General features: G+C 50.4%; 1 protein-coding gene across 2 annotated transcripts in view; it reads left to right on the top strand.

Moving 5' to 3' along the window:
- Positions 1-14,281, top strand: part of IL6R (interleukin 6 receptor) — an 89,836-nt gene that overhangs the window by 55,789 nt on the left and 19,766 nt on the right. For both annotated transcript variants that reach the window (XM_081226272.1, XM_081226271.1), the window contains exons 2-6: positions 1,790-2,038; positions 2,676-2,799; positions 5,605-5,777; positions 6,446-6,612; positions 7,156-7,297. In XM_081226272.1, the coding sequence (XP_081082398.1) occupies positions 1,790-2,038; positions 2,676-2,799; positions 5,605-5,777; positions 6,446-6,612; positions 7,156-7,297 (855 nt within the window). The remainder of the gene's footprint in view (positions 1-1,789; positions 2,039-2,675; positions 2,800-5,604; positions 5,778-6,445; positions 6,613-7,155; positions 7,298-14,281) is intronic.

Genomic DNA, 14,281 nt, shown 5'->3' with positions numbered 1-14,281 from the left:
TGGACAACCAGCCCCGCTGGCTTTGAGTGGTATCCTCCTGGGAGTCACTGAGCCTTATTCTCTCCTCTTCAACAGCTACCTTGGCGGGAGGAGGGACAGTCAGTTAAGCGTGAGATTAAAAAATCCTCCCAAGCAAAAAGGCTCTGCAGGTCGGGGGGACACTAGTGCTGGTCTTCCCAGCCCAGGAGCACAGGTGGGAGGTGAGGTCAGGTGCCCAGGCTGTTGCTGGGCCTTTCGGAAATCTTTGACCAGACTTATTGCTGCTATTTGCTAATAAATGGCTACACATTTGGTTAGAAGGACCAAGTGTGCTTAACATGAAAACCTGCTGTTTTCCCTGGCTTCAGTTTCCTCAGCGGGCTAGACTAATTTAAATCTTAGATTCTGGGCTTCCCTGGTGGCACAGTGGTTAAGAATCTGTCTGCCAATGCAGGCGACACGGGTTCAAGCCCTGGCCAGGGAAGATCCCACATGCTGCGGAGCAACTAATTGAGCCTGCGCTCTAGAGCCCGCGAGCCACAACTACTGAAGCCCGTGCGCCGAGAGCTCGTGCCCTGCAACAAGAGAAACCACCGCAATGAGGAGCCCGCGCAGTGCAATGAAGAGTTAGCTCCCGCTTGCCGCAACTAGGGAAAGCCCGGGTGCAGCAACGAAGACCCAACGCAGCCAAAAATAAATAAATAAATAAATTTATTAAAAAAAAATCTTAGATTCTATGAATCTATTTAACCTATACTAAAAAAAGTTTACTTGTATCTTTAATATCCTTTCCTTGAGTAGCATATTTTTCAGGGATGGGGACTGCATTTGTTCTCTTTTACTTTCCAATTTGGTCCCTAGAATAAACATAGCATTACCCTAAGTGGTTTAATAGATAGGTGTAGGGTTCTGGAGGGAGCACTGAACAGAGTTGGAAGACCTGGTTTGCCTCTCAGCTGTGCAGCTAAGTTATTGGTGATCTTGGGCAAGTCCCCTGATTCCTCTGTGCCTCAGTTATTACCTGTAAAATGGAGACCCTGGGATTCTGAGACTTCCTGTGTACTCATACATCTTGTGAGTCCCACTGGGTACCTGGCATTCATTCCTATGTGTATACATTCATTTATACATTCACTAAGTGCTCAGTGGGCCACCGCCATGTGCCAGGCAATGATCTAGGCACTGAAATACGACAGAGAACAAAACAGGGTGCCTATTCTTGTGGCACTTGGAGTCCTGAAGTGAAGATGGATACGAAATTGGTAATTATACGGCAGTGTGTGATGGGTGACGTGGTGGGGGCGGTAGAATGGGGGCCTAATGCAGCTGAGGAGATAGGGAACGCCTCTGAGGAAGGGACATTTAGGCTGAGACCTGCAACAGGAGGAAGTTGTGTGGGGATGGGGTGGGGGGACTGTGTCTCTTCTAAGGCTGAGCAGGGAGAGATGAGGCCTCAGAGGTCAGCAGGGGGCAGGTGGTGGAAAGCCCTGTGGGCCAGGCCTCTAAACTTGGACTTTATGCTGTGGACAGCGGTAGGCCCTTGAAGGGGTTTCTAATCAAAGGAGTGGGGTGACCAGAGAGCCGCTCTGGAAGGCTCCCTGGGCAGCTGGGTGGAGAGGGCCAAGACTGGGGCTGGGAGGCCACAGGGAGGCCATTGCCATAACCCAGGAAGAGGTGATGTGATGGTGGCCTGGGCCAGTGGATGGACTTGAGAGATGTTTAGCACTAGAGCCTTTTGTGGCTTCCCGAATCTGATGAAGTCCCTTTGTCAGGTTGCTGTGGGCTTACCCAGTGTCTTCTCCCCCTGCAGAGGTGGCAAGCGATGTGCTGACCAGCCTGCCAGGGGCCAGCGTTACCCTGACCTGCCCAGGTGGGGAAGCGGGGGACAACGCCACCGTTCACTGGGTGCTCAGGAATCAGGTCACAGGTTCACGCCAAGGCAGATGGGCTGGAGTGGGAAGGAGGCTGCTTCTGAGGTCTGTGCTGCTCAGCGACTCTGGAAACTATTCGTGCTACGAGGATGGCCGCCCAGCTGGAAGTGTGCGTTTGCTGGTGGATGGTGAGTTTTGTCCTCAGAGCTCCCAGAGACGGCTCCCAGCACTCTGCGCATTCCAGAGAGAGATTCCCTGCTTGACCCTTTAAATTCCTGTTATTTCCCTGGCCCAAGCATTTCGGGGAAAGGCCCAGTGACGTTTGCCAGCGAGATTGGTAGAGCTTCCAGCTGGGTGGGGGCATCTGGCTGATGGAGACACCGTCCAGCTGGCCTTGCTGTGTGGTTAGGGCTTGGGGGTCGAGGGCAAGGGGCCTGGGTTCGCAGTGTTCCAGGGGGAGGCAGCAGTATTATGGTGACTATTTTATCATCATTTAATTTTATAGTAGAAAACTGAAGAGAGGTTGGGACTTGCCCAAGGCCACACCACCAGGGCTGTGGGACTCCAAAGCCCTGACTTTTGGTGCCAGTCTTGCTCCCCTTTAGGCAAGTTGGCCCCCAGGCACCTCCCCTCACTTGCCCCACCTCCTAGCCTGACATGAGGACTTTGGCATCCTTTGATTTCCCGAGCACAGTTAGATCTGCGCGTGGCTGTTTGGCTGTGGTACAGGCTGGTGCCAGGGTCGGGGGAGGGCGCTGAGTCAAGGGCTCCCCCGGACGGGCGGTGAGGTGTGCTGCCTCCTCAGCCTTTGTGCTCTCCTTCCAGTTCCCCCCGAGGAACCCCAGCTATCCTGCTTCCGGAGGAGCCCCCTCAGCAAAGTGGGGTGTGAGTGGAGTCCTCGGAGTCCCCCGTCCCCGACCACCAAGGCTGTGTTATTGGTGAGGAAGTTGTAAGTATCTTGGGCTGGGCTGTGTGTCTGTCTTCTCCATCCTTCCTGACTGAGGCCCTGGGAGTGGTGGCGGCTCTCTGAGGAGCCCAATGGGACTGGCTGGCCAGTGATTCCAAAATGTTATTGGAAAGTAAGTAAGTACTTTGGACCGAGGAGAAGGGAATGACGGAGGGAGCTGAGACTTCACAGCCAGTGCTCACCCTGTGCTGGTCACTGTGCTACAATATTTGTCCTATTAACCCACACAATAGCGGGGGTGGGTGGGGGTTGGCGGGTGTTGTTTTTCTTGTTAACAGATGGAGAAACTGTGGACCACAGAGATTGGTTAACTTGTTTAAGGTCATCTAGCTAGTAAGTAGCTCTGCCGGGAATCAAACCCCAGCCTATCTGATTTCATTCAAAATACAAAGGTTTTGGGCGTTGCTCTTAAGAAGATGCAGATGTCCTGGGAGGGGAAGGGCAGCTCGTGATCAGTGTCCTGATTGTGAGCTTATCAGGCTTTTCCCATTTTAATGGCAGATGAGAGGAAGTGGTGATAGAGTGGGGAGAGGGAGCTGGGGGCAGTGGGGCAGGAAGTCACCCCTGCCTGGGGGTCCCTGTGGCACAAAGTGAGGGGACCTGGGATGAGTTCAGGCACAGATGGAAGGTGGAAAGTTACATCTCTGCAGTTTTCTCTGTCTCCATCCCAGAGCCAAGGTCCCCGTAGTCCAGATGTTTGTTTACCACTGAGTTTGAGTTGGCAATCATCAGAGTATCAGAAAATCCGAGCAGTGACGGACGTCATCTGGGTGTTTTGGTTTCCACTTGTGTCTGTCTCCAGAGAGTCACCTGGTGGTGATATTTATGTTTTGGTCTCTGCACAGGGACATGTATAGGTTGCCCATCTGCACATGATACAGCTGCTATTAGGACTGATGGTTCACACTCCAAGTAGAGGAAGGTCAGAAATCTCCACAGCCCGAAGCTGAGTTGGGATATAATTGCGTGACACCAGGAAGGCGTTCCTCCATAAATGGGATGTTCTGTACAGTGGCCGGCAGCTGCCCAGCCCGCCCCCGGGAAAGCTTTATTCAATTGACACTTGGACTAGAGTAATTTGTGTGTTAACAGTAAGAATGAGAGAGGACAGGGCATTTAAGCTCACAGCCTCCTCCTGCCAGCAGCTTCGGGCATGTCCATCCTCCTCCTGGGCTGTCTACACTGAACTGAGGAAGGGGGAATGGGGAGCCACTGTGAGAGCCTTGGGGCCTCCAGAACTCGCTCAGGCCCATCCTGGGACTGCGGGGGTGAAACAGGCCCCTGGAAAGAGGTTTTGTATGTTCTGCTCTTTTGCTCGTGTGTGAGCCCGCAGTCACACCCTCACCCCACTGCGCTTGCTCGCTTGCTCTCTCCGTAAGTGTTTGGCGAGTTCGGCGTCTGCCGTGGGCTGGGTGCTGTACTAGGCTAAGGGAGAGGCACAAGGCAAACAGGACTGGGCCCCAGCCCTCAAGCCCCACGGGGGTACCCACCTGTAAGCAGACGGCCCCACCTTCTCAGTGTTAGGTGGGATGGGTGCCTGAGTGACGGTGTAGGGAGGGAGGGAGGGAGGCCCTAACTCAGACCGGGAAGGTGGGGGCAGGCTTCCCAGAAGGAAAGTCTGTGCTCGGCCTGGGGTTCAAACTCAAATCAGGGGTTGATGGGTGATTCGTCACTGAGGCGGCAGGCTGAGTGGCTGCCCTGGACTCACATGCCCACACATGTCACAAGTGGGTGAAGTCTCAGGCTTCCAGGCCAGGTGGGACAGTGTCTGACTCACCTCTAATATCTTCATCACCCAGGATTCCTTTCTGGGCTCACGGCCGGAAATACTGCCACCTCTCTGCAAACCCTTCCAGTGCTTCGAGGTTCTGGGATGGCATTCTACTGGCTGTCCTAGTCCTCTGAGGGCAGGTCTTTTCTGTTAGTGCCTTGAGGCCAGGGTGGGGCCTCTTGATTCCTTTCTGCATCCCCTGCAGTGCCAAGAGCCCAGGACCTGGCAGGGAGCCCGAATGCACCACCTCTCTGATGCCACAGTGATTGAGTGCGCCCTCTAGTTCAGCCCCTTAAACTGCCATGCCAGATGCTAAGCTAGATGTTTTAACACTCATTTTTCAATTAATCCTAAGAAACCCCTGTGAGTTGGGTACTGTTAATATTCTCATTTTCGAATGAGAAAACAGAGGCTTGGAGAGGTTGGATAATTTACTCAAAATCCCCAGTGCTACTCAGTGTGAAGTGGAGATTAAAACCCCCCTGGGGACGGGACTTCCCTGGTGGCACAGTGGTTGAGAGTCCTCCTGCCGATGCAGGTGACGCGGGTTCGTGCCCCAGTCTGGGAAGATTCCACATGCCGCGGAGCGGCTGGGCCCGTGAGCCATGGCCGCTGAGCCTGCACGTCTGGAGCCTGTGCTCCGCAACAGGAGAGGCCACAACAGTGAGAGGCCCGCGTACTGCAAAAAAAAAAAAGAATCTGCCTGCCAATGCGGGGGACACGGGTTCGAGCCCTGGCCCGGGAAGATCCCATATGCTGCGGAGCGGCTAGGCCCCTGCACCACAACTGCTGAGCAACCCCCACTCGCCATAACTAGGGGAAGCCCGCACACAGCAACGAGGACCCAATGCAGCCAAAGATAAATAAATAAAAATAAATTTATAAAAAAAAAACCAAAAAAAACCCCCGGGGTCAGACCGCAGAGCCTGAGCTCCTAACCCCTGCCCTTTCTTCTCTCCTGTCCTGAGTAAGTGCAGCAACTGATAGCGAGCCCCGCCCTTGTTTTGTGTCTGCAGTCCGGTGAAAGACTTCCAGGAGCCTTGCCAGTACTCCCCGGAGTTGCAGCAGTTCTCCTGCCAGTTGGCAGTCCCAGAGGGAGACAACTCTTTGTACGTCGTGTCCCTGTGTGTCTCCAACAGTGCCGGGAGCCAATCCAGCAGACCCCAAACATTTGAGGGTTATGGAATCCGTAAGTAAGCTCTTCAGGCTTCATCTCCCCTCCAACTGTTTCCTTTTTTTTGATTTAATGCTCCTCATGGACTTCTTGGAGGGGCCAGTGAGGGGTTTGGTGAGCTGGTGCCTTTTGGGCTTTACTTTTTTCTAATAAATTTATTTATTTATTTATTTATTTATTTATGGCTGTGTTGGCTCTTCGTTGCTGCACATGGGCTTTCTCTAGTTGTGGGGTGAGCAGGGGGTACTCTTCGTTGCGGTGCGCGGGCTTCTCATTGCGGTGGCTTCTCTAGTTGCGGAGCACAGGCTCTAGGCGCGCGGGCTTCAGTAGTTGTGGCACGTGGACTCAGTAGTCGTGGCTCGCGGGCTCCAGAGCTCAGGCTCAGTAGTTGTGGCACACGGGCTTAGTTGCTCCACGGCATGGGGGATCCTCCCAGACCAGGGCTCGAACCCGTGTCCCCTGCATTGGCAGGCGGATTCTTAACCTCTGCGCCACCGGAGAAGCCCTTGGGATACTTGCCAGAGGTCTGATTGTGGCAGGCGAGCGCCCTGTCAGGGTGTGCCTGGGGAAGTGGTCTGGGGCTGGAGGTGGGGTCCTGCCTGCTGGGGACTTGCAGTCTTCATGGGTCTATCCTTGGCACCAAACTTGCTGCCGCATAGGAGCTGTGCTCCCTTTTCCCACAGTGCAGCCTGACCCACCCGTCAATGTCACGGTCACCGCCGTGGACAGAAACCCCCGTTGGCTCAGCGTCACCTGGCAAGACCCCCCTTCCTGGAACTCATATTTCTACAGGTTACAGTTTGAGCTCCGATACCGGGCTGAACGATCAAAGACATTCACAATGTGGATGGTAAATTTTTCTTTTACTTCTGGACACAAAAGAGCCCCTAGATTCAGTGGTAGTAGAAAGGGTACTAGAAAGAAAAAAAATGAGTTCTGGGTCCTGGTCAGCCACTCACTACCTGCATGGCCTTGAGTAAGTCTCTGAACCCTTCTGAGCCTTGGCTGCCTCATTTATAAAGTGGGAATAATAATGCCAGGCCAATCTCCTCTTTGCAGGGCAGTTTGTGAGATCGAGTGTGAGCTGGGAAGAGAGACGGGCTGCCTGCAAGTCAAGGATGTGGCTTGCAGGATTCTGTGTTACATGGGGGCAGGGGCTGTGACTTACAGTTTCTGCACCGGTTGGCCCAGACGGCAACCCCACCTGGCTCTGAGCCTCCAGGGTGGTGTGAGCCTTTGGAGCATCTCTGCCCAGCTGAGTCATCCACTGGACCTGAGAGAGGGAGCAGCTGAAGGGCTGGGGTTGTCCCAGGACTCCCATGTCCCTGTGGAGCTGCTTAACCTGTTGCCACCCAGGCCCCACCCCAGAGTCACCTGTGCCTCTCGCCCTCAGGTCAAGGAGCTCCAGTATCACTGCATCATCCACGACGCCTGGAGTGGCATGAAGCATGTGGTGCAGCTTCGGGCCCAGGAGGAGTTTGGGCATGGCTTATGGAGTGAGTGGAGCCAGGAGGTCACGGGCGTCCCTTGGACAGGTATGTGATAAATGTGGAAGGGATGTTTCAGCTTTGTTACTTTATTAATTATCTGTTGTTATGTAACAAGTCACCCCCAAACTCATGGTAAAATAGCAACCATTTATCTGCTCAAGACGTTGAAAATCAGTCAGCTGGGCAGCTCTTGTGCTGGTTTTGCCTGAATCATGAATGCAGCTGCATCAGGTTTGCACTGTCCAAGATGGCCTCACTGCCACATCTGACGGTTGACTCTGGCTGGTGGCTGGAGCTCTCGGTTCTCCCTGAGGTCTGTCATCTGCCAGCAGGCCAGCCCAGACTCAAGGGGGGAAAGTTCCTCCACAACTTGATGGGAGGAGCCACAAAGAATTTGTAGCTATATTTAACCTACCACAGTTAACTAATGCTTTTTACTTGAAAAAAAAAATATGTTAAAGGTAGTAATAATCATCTGTAATTACTGCAATCAGTGAAAAGTTCCAAAAAAAAAAAGAATAATTATCACCAGTATTCATACCACCTAGAGAAAACCAGTGAGAACATTTTACTATACGTCTTTCCTATTCTAAGTATATTTACATGTGTGTATATTTATATATAAACTTTTGTGAGCATTCCCATGTAATTAAATATTTTTGAGAAATGTATTGTTTAGCAACTGTGTGACTAATGTTTTTTTTTTAACCCATGGGAATTTTTTTAACTTAATTTTTATCAAATTAATACATTCTCATGGCAAAGAAGCAAAGAAGGGCTTATAATAATGTGTCCCTTGCCCCACCCCTTCCCATTTCCAGTCCTGCTTTCTAGAGGAAGCAGCTCACTTTCTGTTTCTAGTTCTGCTGGTGGCCTCCTTCACTCTGAATAACAAACTAATATGGCTTTTTTTTTTCTGAGAAAATAATTTGAGACATTATCTTTTGACTCCTTCCTATGAATAATTAGGATGTAATAGACCTATACCCAGTGCAGGAATCTCCCAGAGAGTGGTTACCCAGCCTCTGCTTGAATGCTTCCAGAGATGGAGAGCTTACTATCCCTTGTAGCAGCCCGTCCCATTGTTCCCAGTGTTCTTATTTTAGAATAGCTTCCAGGCTTGCTTCAGCGTCAGATCTTTTTAGTCCAGCAGCATAATTGGACCAAATTAGTTGTTCTTAAATACCAGACAATTAAAAAAATAATAAAATACCCATTTATTGAGTGTGTATGGAAAAGAAAAACAAAAGATAGAATGATATAAATTGTCCAGGCCCATCCCTACCCCTGCCACTTTCTTCTACCTCTGGCTTCAGGGAGAATTTTTTTTTTTTTTTTTTTTTTTTTGGCAGCGTTGGGTCTTTGTCGCTGCGTGCAGGCTTTCTCTAGTTGCGGTGAGGGGGGCTACTCTTCATTGTGGTGAGCAGGCTTCTCATTGTGGTGGCTTCTCTTGTTGTGGAGCACGGGCTCTAGGCAAGTGGGCTTCAATAGTTGCAGCGCATGGGCTCAGTAGTTGTGGCTCGCGGGCTCTAGAGAACAGGCTCAGCAGTGGTGGTGCCCGGGCTTAGTTGCTCCGTGGCATATGGGATCTTCCCGGACCAGGGCTCCAACCTGTGTCCCCTGCATTGGCAGGCAGATTCTTTACCGCTGCGCCACCAGGGAAGTCCCTTCAGGGAGACTTTCATATGTAGGCTGGCATTCTTCCCCCAGAATGGATGCTGTAATGTGATGGCCTTTTCTCTACCCTGGCTTTGCAGTGTGTGATCCTTGTCTTTCCTGTCCTGGGAGAGCCAGAGGAGTGGGCTTAGGGCTTAGGGTGTCTTGTTAATTGGATGTAGGCAATGTCAAGTGCAGGCTCAGATCTTTTCTTGTGCTGTCCCCCTCTCCTGTCCATCAAGAGCAGGAGGCAACTTTCTATTGAATCCTCTCCTCAGAAGTTCATTTCCTGCTAAGATGTGGACAGGAAGGGAGGCCTAACTACTATATCTTACTTAGAAAGACCATTTAAATAAATCAGAACATCCTTCAGGCTAGATTGTGTTGCCCTGTCCATGATTGTCTTTGGTTTGTATACACTTTGAGCGAAAACACGCTCATTATCTGAAGGCCAAACATTAACATGGCCTTAGGAGCCTTTGCAAGGGGAGCAAATCATTTATCACATTGTGCAGAGGAAATGTTCTGGATACAGGCCGACACCTGTTTTCTTTTTATCCCAACCACTTAATTTAGATGGTTACAAACAGCTTTAGGAAATCCTGTTTTGTTAGAAAGTTCTTTCTTGTTTTTTTAAAATTTTAAATTGTGGTAAATTATACATAACTTATAATTTACCACTTTAGCCATTTTAAAGCTTATGGTTCGGTGGCATTAAATTCATTCACATTGTTGTGCAATCATCACCACCATCCATCTCCAGAGCTCTTTCCGTCTTGCAAAACTGAAACTCTATACCCATTAAATAGTAACTTCCCATTCACCCCTACCTCCAGCCCCTGGTGACCACCATTTTACTCTCTGTCTCTATGAGTTTGACTACTCTAAGTACTCTAAATACCTCATATAAGTGGAATCATACAGTATTTGTCTTTTTGTGACTGATTTATTTTACTTAGGATAACATCCTCAAGATTCATCCATGTTATAACCTGTGTCAGAATTTCCTCCCCTTTTAAAGCTGAATAATATTCCATTGTACGTATATACCATATTTTGTTTATCTATTCATCCATAAATGGACACTTGGGTTGCTTCCACTTTTTTTGACTATTGTGAATAAAGCTGCTATGAACATGGGTGTATAAATATCTGTTTGGGTCTCTGCTTTCAATTCTTTTGAGTATATACCCAGAAGTGTAGTTGCTACATCATATGGTAATGCTATTTTTAATTTTTTGAACAACCACCATACTGGTTTCTACAGTGGCTGCACCTTTTTACATTCCTACATTCCTATCAGCAATGTGCAGGGTTCCAATTTCTTCATAGCCTAGCCAATACTTAGTATTTTCTTCCTTCTTTCCTTCCTCCCTCCCTCTCTCTTTCTTCTTTCTTTCTCTCTCTCTCTTTTTCTTCCTTTCTTTCTTTCTTTCTTCCTCCTCTTTCTTTTTCTTTCTCTCCCTCCCTTCCTTCCTCCTTCCCTCTTTCTGTCTTTCTTTCTTTCTTTCTTTCTTTCTTTCTTTCTTTCTTTCTTTCCTTCTCTTTCTTTCTTCTCTTTCCTTCCTCCCTCCCTTCCTCCCTCCCTCCCTCCCTTCCTTCCTTCCTTCCTTCTCTTTCTCTCCCTCCCTCCCTTCCTCTCTTTCTTCCTTTCTTTCAAATAGCCATCCTTATGGGTGTGGTATTGTGGTTTTGATTTGCATTTCCATAATAAATAGTGATGTTGACCATCTTTTCATGTGCTTACTGGCTCTTTGTATATCTTTTTATGAGAACTGTCTATTCAAGTAGAAAGTTCTTTCTCATGTGAATCTAAATCTGACCTCAGTGGGCCTTGGTCTCCAGAGTAACCCCTGATAAGTCTGCTAGTCTGCTCTCTCTGAATTCTTCTGGAATTCCCAGGGGACTCCTATCTGCTTGGGCTTCTGTTCCCAGGCTGTTGTATGGGATGGCTTGTGGATTCCTTACCTGTCTGGTCACCTTCCCTTAAAGCTGGTCTCGTTTGTGGGTGTTCTTCTTTAAATTGTTGACGTTCTCCTGACAGTGGAAGATGGTGTAGCAGAGACATGTCTCTGACTTTTCAGCCTCAGGTCCTGTGCTTCTGTGACTTGCTACAGTGACTGTGTAAGCTCAGACAGAACTCTTGGCCTCTGTTCACATAAGCAGCTGAAGAGTTTGAGCTCCCCGTTCTGTACATGTGTGGTTTTTTTTTGTGGGGGGGGGGCGTTTCTTCAAAACCCCAGTGGTGAATGTCCAAGAGAGGTACCAGCTTCTCCCCTCTCCACTGAGGGCAGAGCAAGAGGAACTTGGTTGATTCTGATGCAAGAGGGACTTAGGCTGGAAATTAGGGAGCACTTCTGGAAAATGAGAGGGAGGTTAGGTGTGTTTTACTGACGGTAGAGTTATTTGACTGTTTGGGACATGTCGGTGCACTAGATACTGCATCGATGGACCAAGGACCTGCCTCTAGCCCTCAAAGCTCACACAGATAGGATGCCCCTGCCTAGGTGTGGGGGTTATGACACAGAGGTCAAGGGAACTACATTGCACCTGGGAATCATGTTGTATGACCTTAGTAAAGTTAGTTTACCTCTCAAAGCCTCAGTCTTGTCATCTGTAAAATGGAGATGACATGACCTGTCTTGTCCCCTTTGGGAATTTTTATGAATTTAGTGAGAAAACATTCTTTAGAAATAATAACCTGTACTGCAAATGTAGAAGGATTAGCAATTTGCAGTGCCATGTTGATTGGTTCTTGGTATAAAGAGAATGGGGCTATGGGAATCCTAGAATTGCCCTAGGATACAATCCTGGACCCACTGAATTAGAATGTGGAGGGGAATGTGGAATGGTATTTTCGAAAGCTTTCCCAGTGATTATAGAATGTGCTGTGGGGCTGGGGGAGCATCCCATTGTACTTGATAAGGCTGTGGAGCAGACAATACTTGGGGCAGTTTAGAAAGAGCAGGAAAAGCTTCATGGAGGAGGTGACATTTGAGTTATGTCCTGGAGGATGTGTAGGAGTTTCCCAGGTAGAGAATGGGGCTTATAGGCAGTGGGAACAGCAGGTGCAAAGGCACGGACTGTGAACAAGGGCAGGGCCTTTTGGTGGGGCTGGAGCACAGATGTGTGGGTGGGAGGTCCCAGTGGGGCCGGTGGAGGCAGGCTACTCCTGCGGGAAGGCCTGCAGAGAGTGGGGGTGGAGGGGGGCTGGTAGAGGCCTGGGGGAGGGGATTGAGGAGCCTGGACTTCAGTGAGTGCTGCCCCCTTGAGGCCAAGGCCTGGCCGCACACAGTCTGTGGCCACAGCGAGGTTCCCTGTGTGAACGCGGGGTGCAGAGTCACCCAGTCTGGGGCCCCTGCTCCAGCCAGCAAGGCCAGGTGACTGCTGACAGCACCTGCTGCCGGGACTCATCGAGTCCCTGCATGTCAGGGCTGATGTCACCCTGATGTCAGGGCAGGAAGAAGAGGTTACACATTGACAGGCGGCTGGTCAGCCGCTCTTTCCAGAGTGGAGTTCTCCCAGATTTGTCCTTTCCGGTAGCACCGGCCGGACTGGCATCTAGCAAGTCTGTGGACCCTTTGCACAGCGAGCTTGGGGCAAAGTGCCAGGGAAAAGCCCATTAGGCATAAGAGGGTTATTTCTTGCTCCCTTTAACTCCCTCTCACACCGTGCTCACTGACACCTGGAAAATAATTAGAACCACTTGTGACAGGTAGCGAGTGACGTGGACCCATTCTTTGGAATCACACTGTTGAGGAGGTGCCAGAGGTTTGCATCCGCAAGGCCTTTGGGGCGCCCAGAGGCCAGGGCTGCGGACTCTCCAGGCAGGTGGGTCCCCCTGGCCCGGTCCCTGAAGCCACGTACTGTCACCTCAACCCCTCCGGTCCCACTTTGGGGGCATTCACTGTGTTCCTCTCCTTGGCACCCCCGAGGGAGAAATTGTGCAGGTTAAAGGGCACTTGGGGACATGTTTCTGAAGAGACTGTGCCCCGTTCAACCATCAGTGTGCATCCCCTGCCTCCACTCTCGTGCTGTTTGCCACGGCGTCTCCATGTGCCCCTTCCACGGGGTGGCCTCTCCACGTCCACTCTGTGCATTGTCCTCACTGGGCCTCAGGCGGACTGGGCTCTGGATGCTGGCCCTACCCCTTCACAGTGCGACATTACGGAAGTGCCTGACGGAGCCCAGGTGTGCTTAGTTGTCAAATGGGAATAATAGGCCCGCCTCAAAACCCCGAAAACCAAAAAACCCTCCTCACAGGGTTGTTGTGAGGATTACATGAGATGGAGAGCCGTTTGCACCCAGCCCTGCACGTGGTAAGTGTATACCAAATGCCAGCAATTCACATGTGTCTCAGACCACACCTGTCCCTTGAGCTCTGGATTCTTCTCTCCACTCTGCCCAGAGCTGGGCCCACACCCTCCCTCACAAACCTCCCTGTGTTCCTTGTCCAGAGAAGAACACCACCACCCAGCCCGCTCCCTGAGCCAGGACATCCCCAGGACATCAGGCTAGACACCCCCCCCTTTCCTTGGCTCAGGTTCTTGTCCCATCTCGAAAGAATTCTTTTTTTTTAAATAAATAAATAAATAAATAAATAAGTTTATTTATTTTTGGCTGCTTTGGGTCTTCGTTGCTGTGCGCAGGCTTTCTCTAGTTGCGGCGAGCGGGGGCTACTCTTTGTTGCGGTGCATGAGCTTTTCATTGAGGTGGCTTCTCTTGCTGCAGAGCACACACCCTAGGCGCGCGGGCTTCAGTAGTTGTGGCATGCAGGCTCAGTAGATGTGGCACATGGGCTTAGTTGCTCTGCGGCATGTGGGGTCTTCCCGGACCAGGGCTCGAACCCGCGTCCTTTGCATTGGCAGGCGGATTCTTAACCACTGCGCCACCAGGGAATCCCTCGACAGAATTCTTATAACGACCCCTGAAACTGATCTCTGTCTCTGGTGTGCGAGCACCAGGTGTCCTCCACGCCACTGCTACAGGCATCTTTGTAGATCACAAGCCTGCATGTTGCTCCCACAGCCTCCCTGATAGCTCAGAGCTTCCTGGGATTTCTGTAAAATTTCAAAAAGAATTTTGGGGACCAAATAAGGTCACCAACTTTTAATTTTGCAAAGTAAGGACATAAAGTTAAATGGTTGAATAAAAATTTGCTATTGCCATGGACCATCACCATTATTTCATAAAAGAGAGGATGAAACAAGGGCTTAAGCTCAGAAGGAAGACACTTTGGCAACCTTACACCATGCAAATATCCACGCTGCCTTGTCTGTCTTTTTCTCCTTTGGCCTTAGACAAATAGACTTCTCCACAGACCACTCTGGGTGGTGTTGGGGCCCAGCTGGAGATTACTTCTTTCTCCTCAGG

This window comes from Mesoplodon bidens (assembly GCF_964165515.1).
Source record: "Mesoplodon bidens genome assembly, chromosome: 2".
Classification (NCBI taxonomy): domain Eukaryota; kingdom Metazoa; phylum Chordata; class Mammalia; order Artiodactyla; family Ziphiidae; genus Mesoplodon; species Mesoplodon bidens.
Note: the sequence above shows the minus strand (reverse complement) of the source record. Positions and strands in the feature narration are given on the sequence as shown.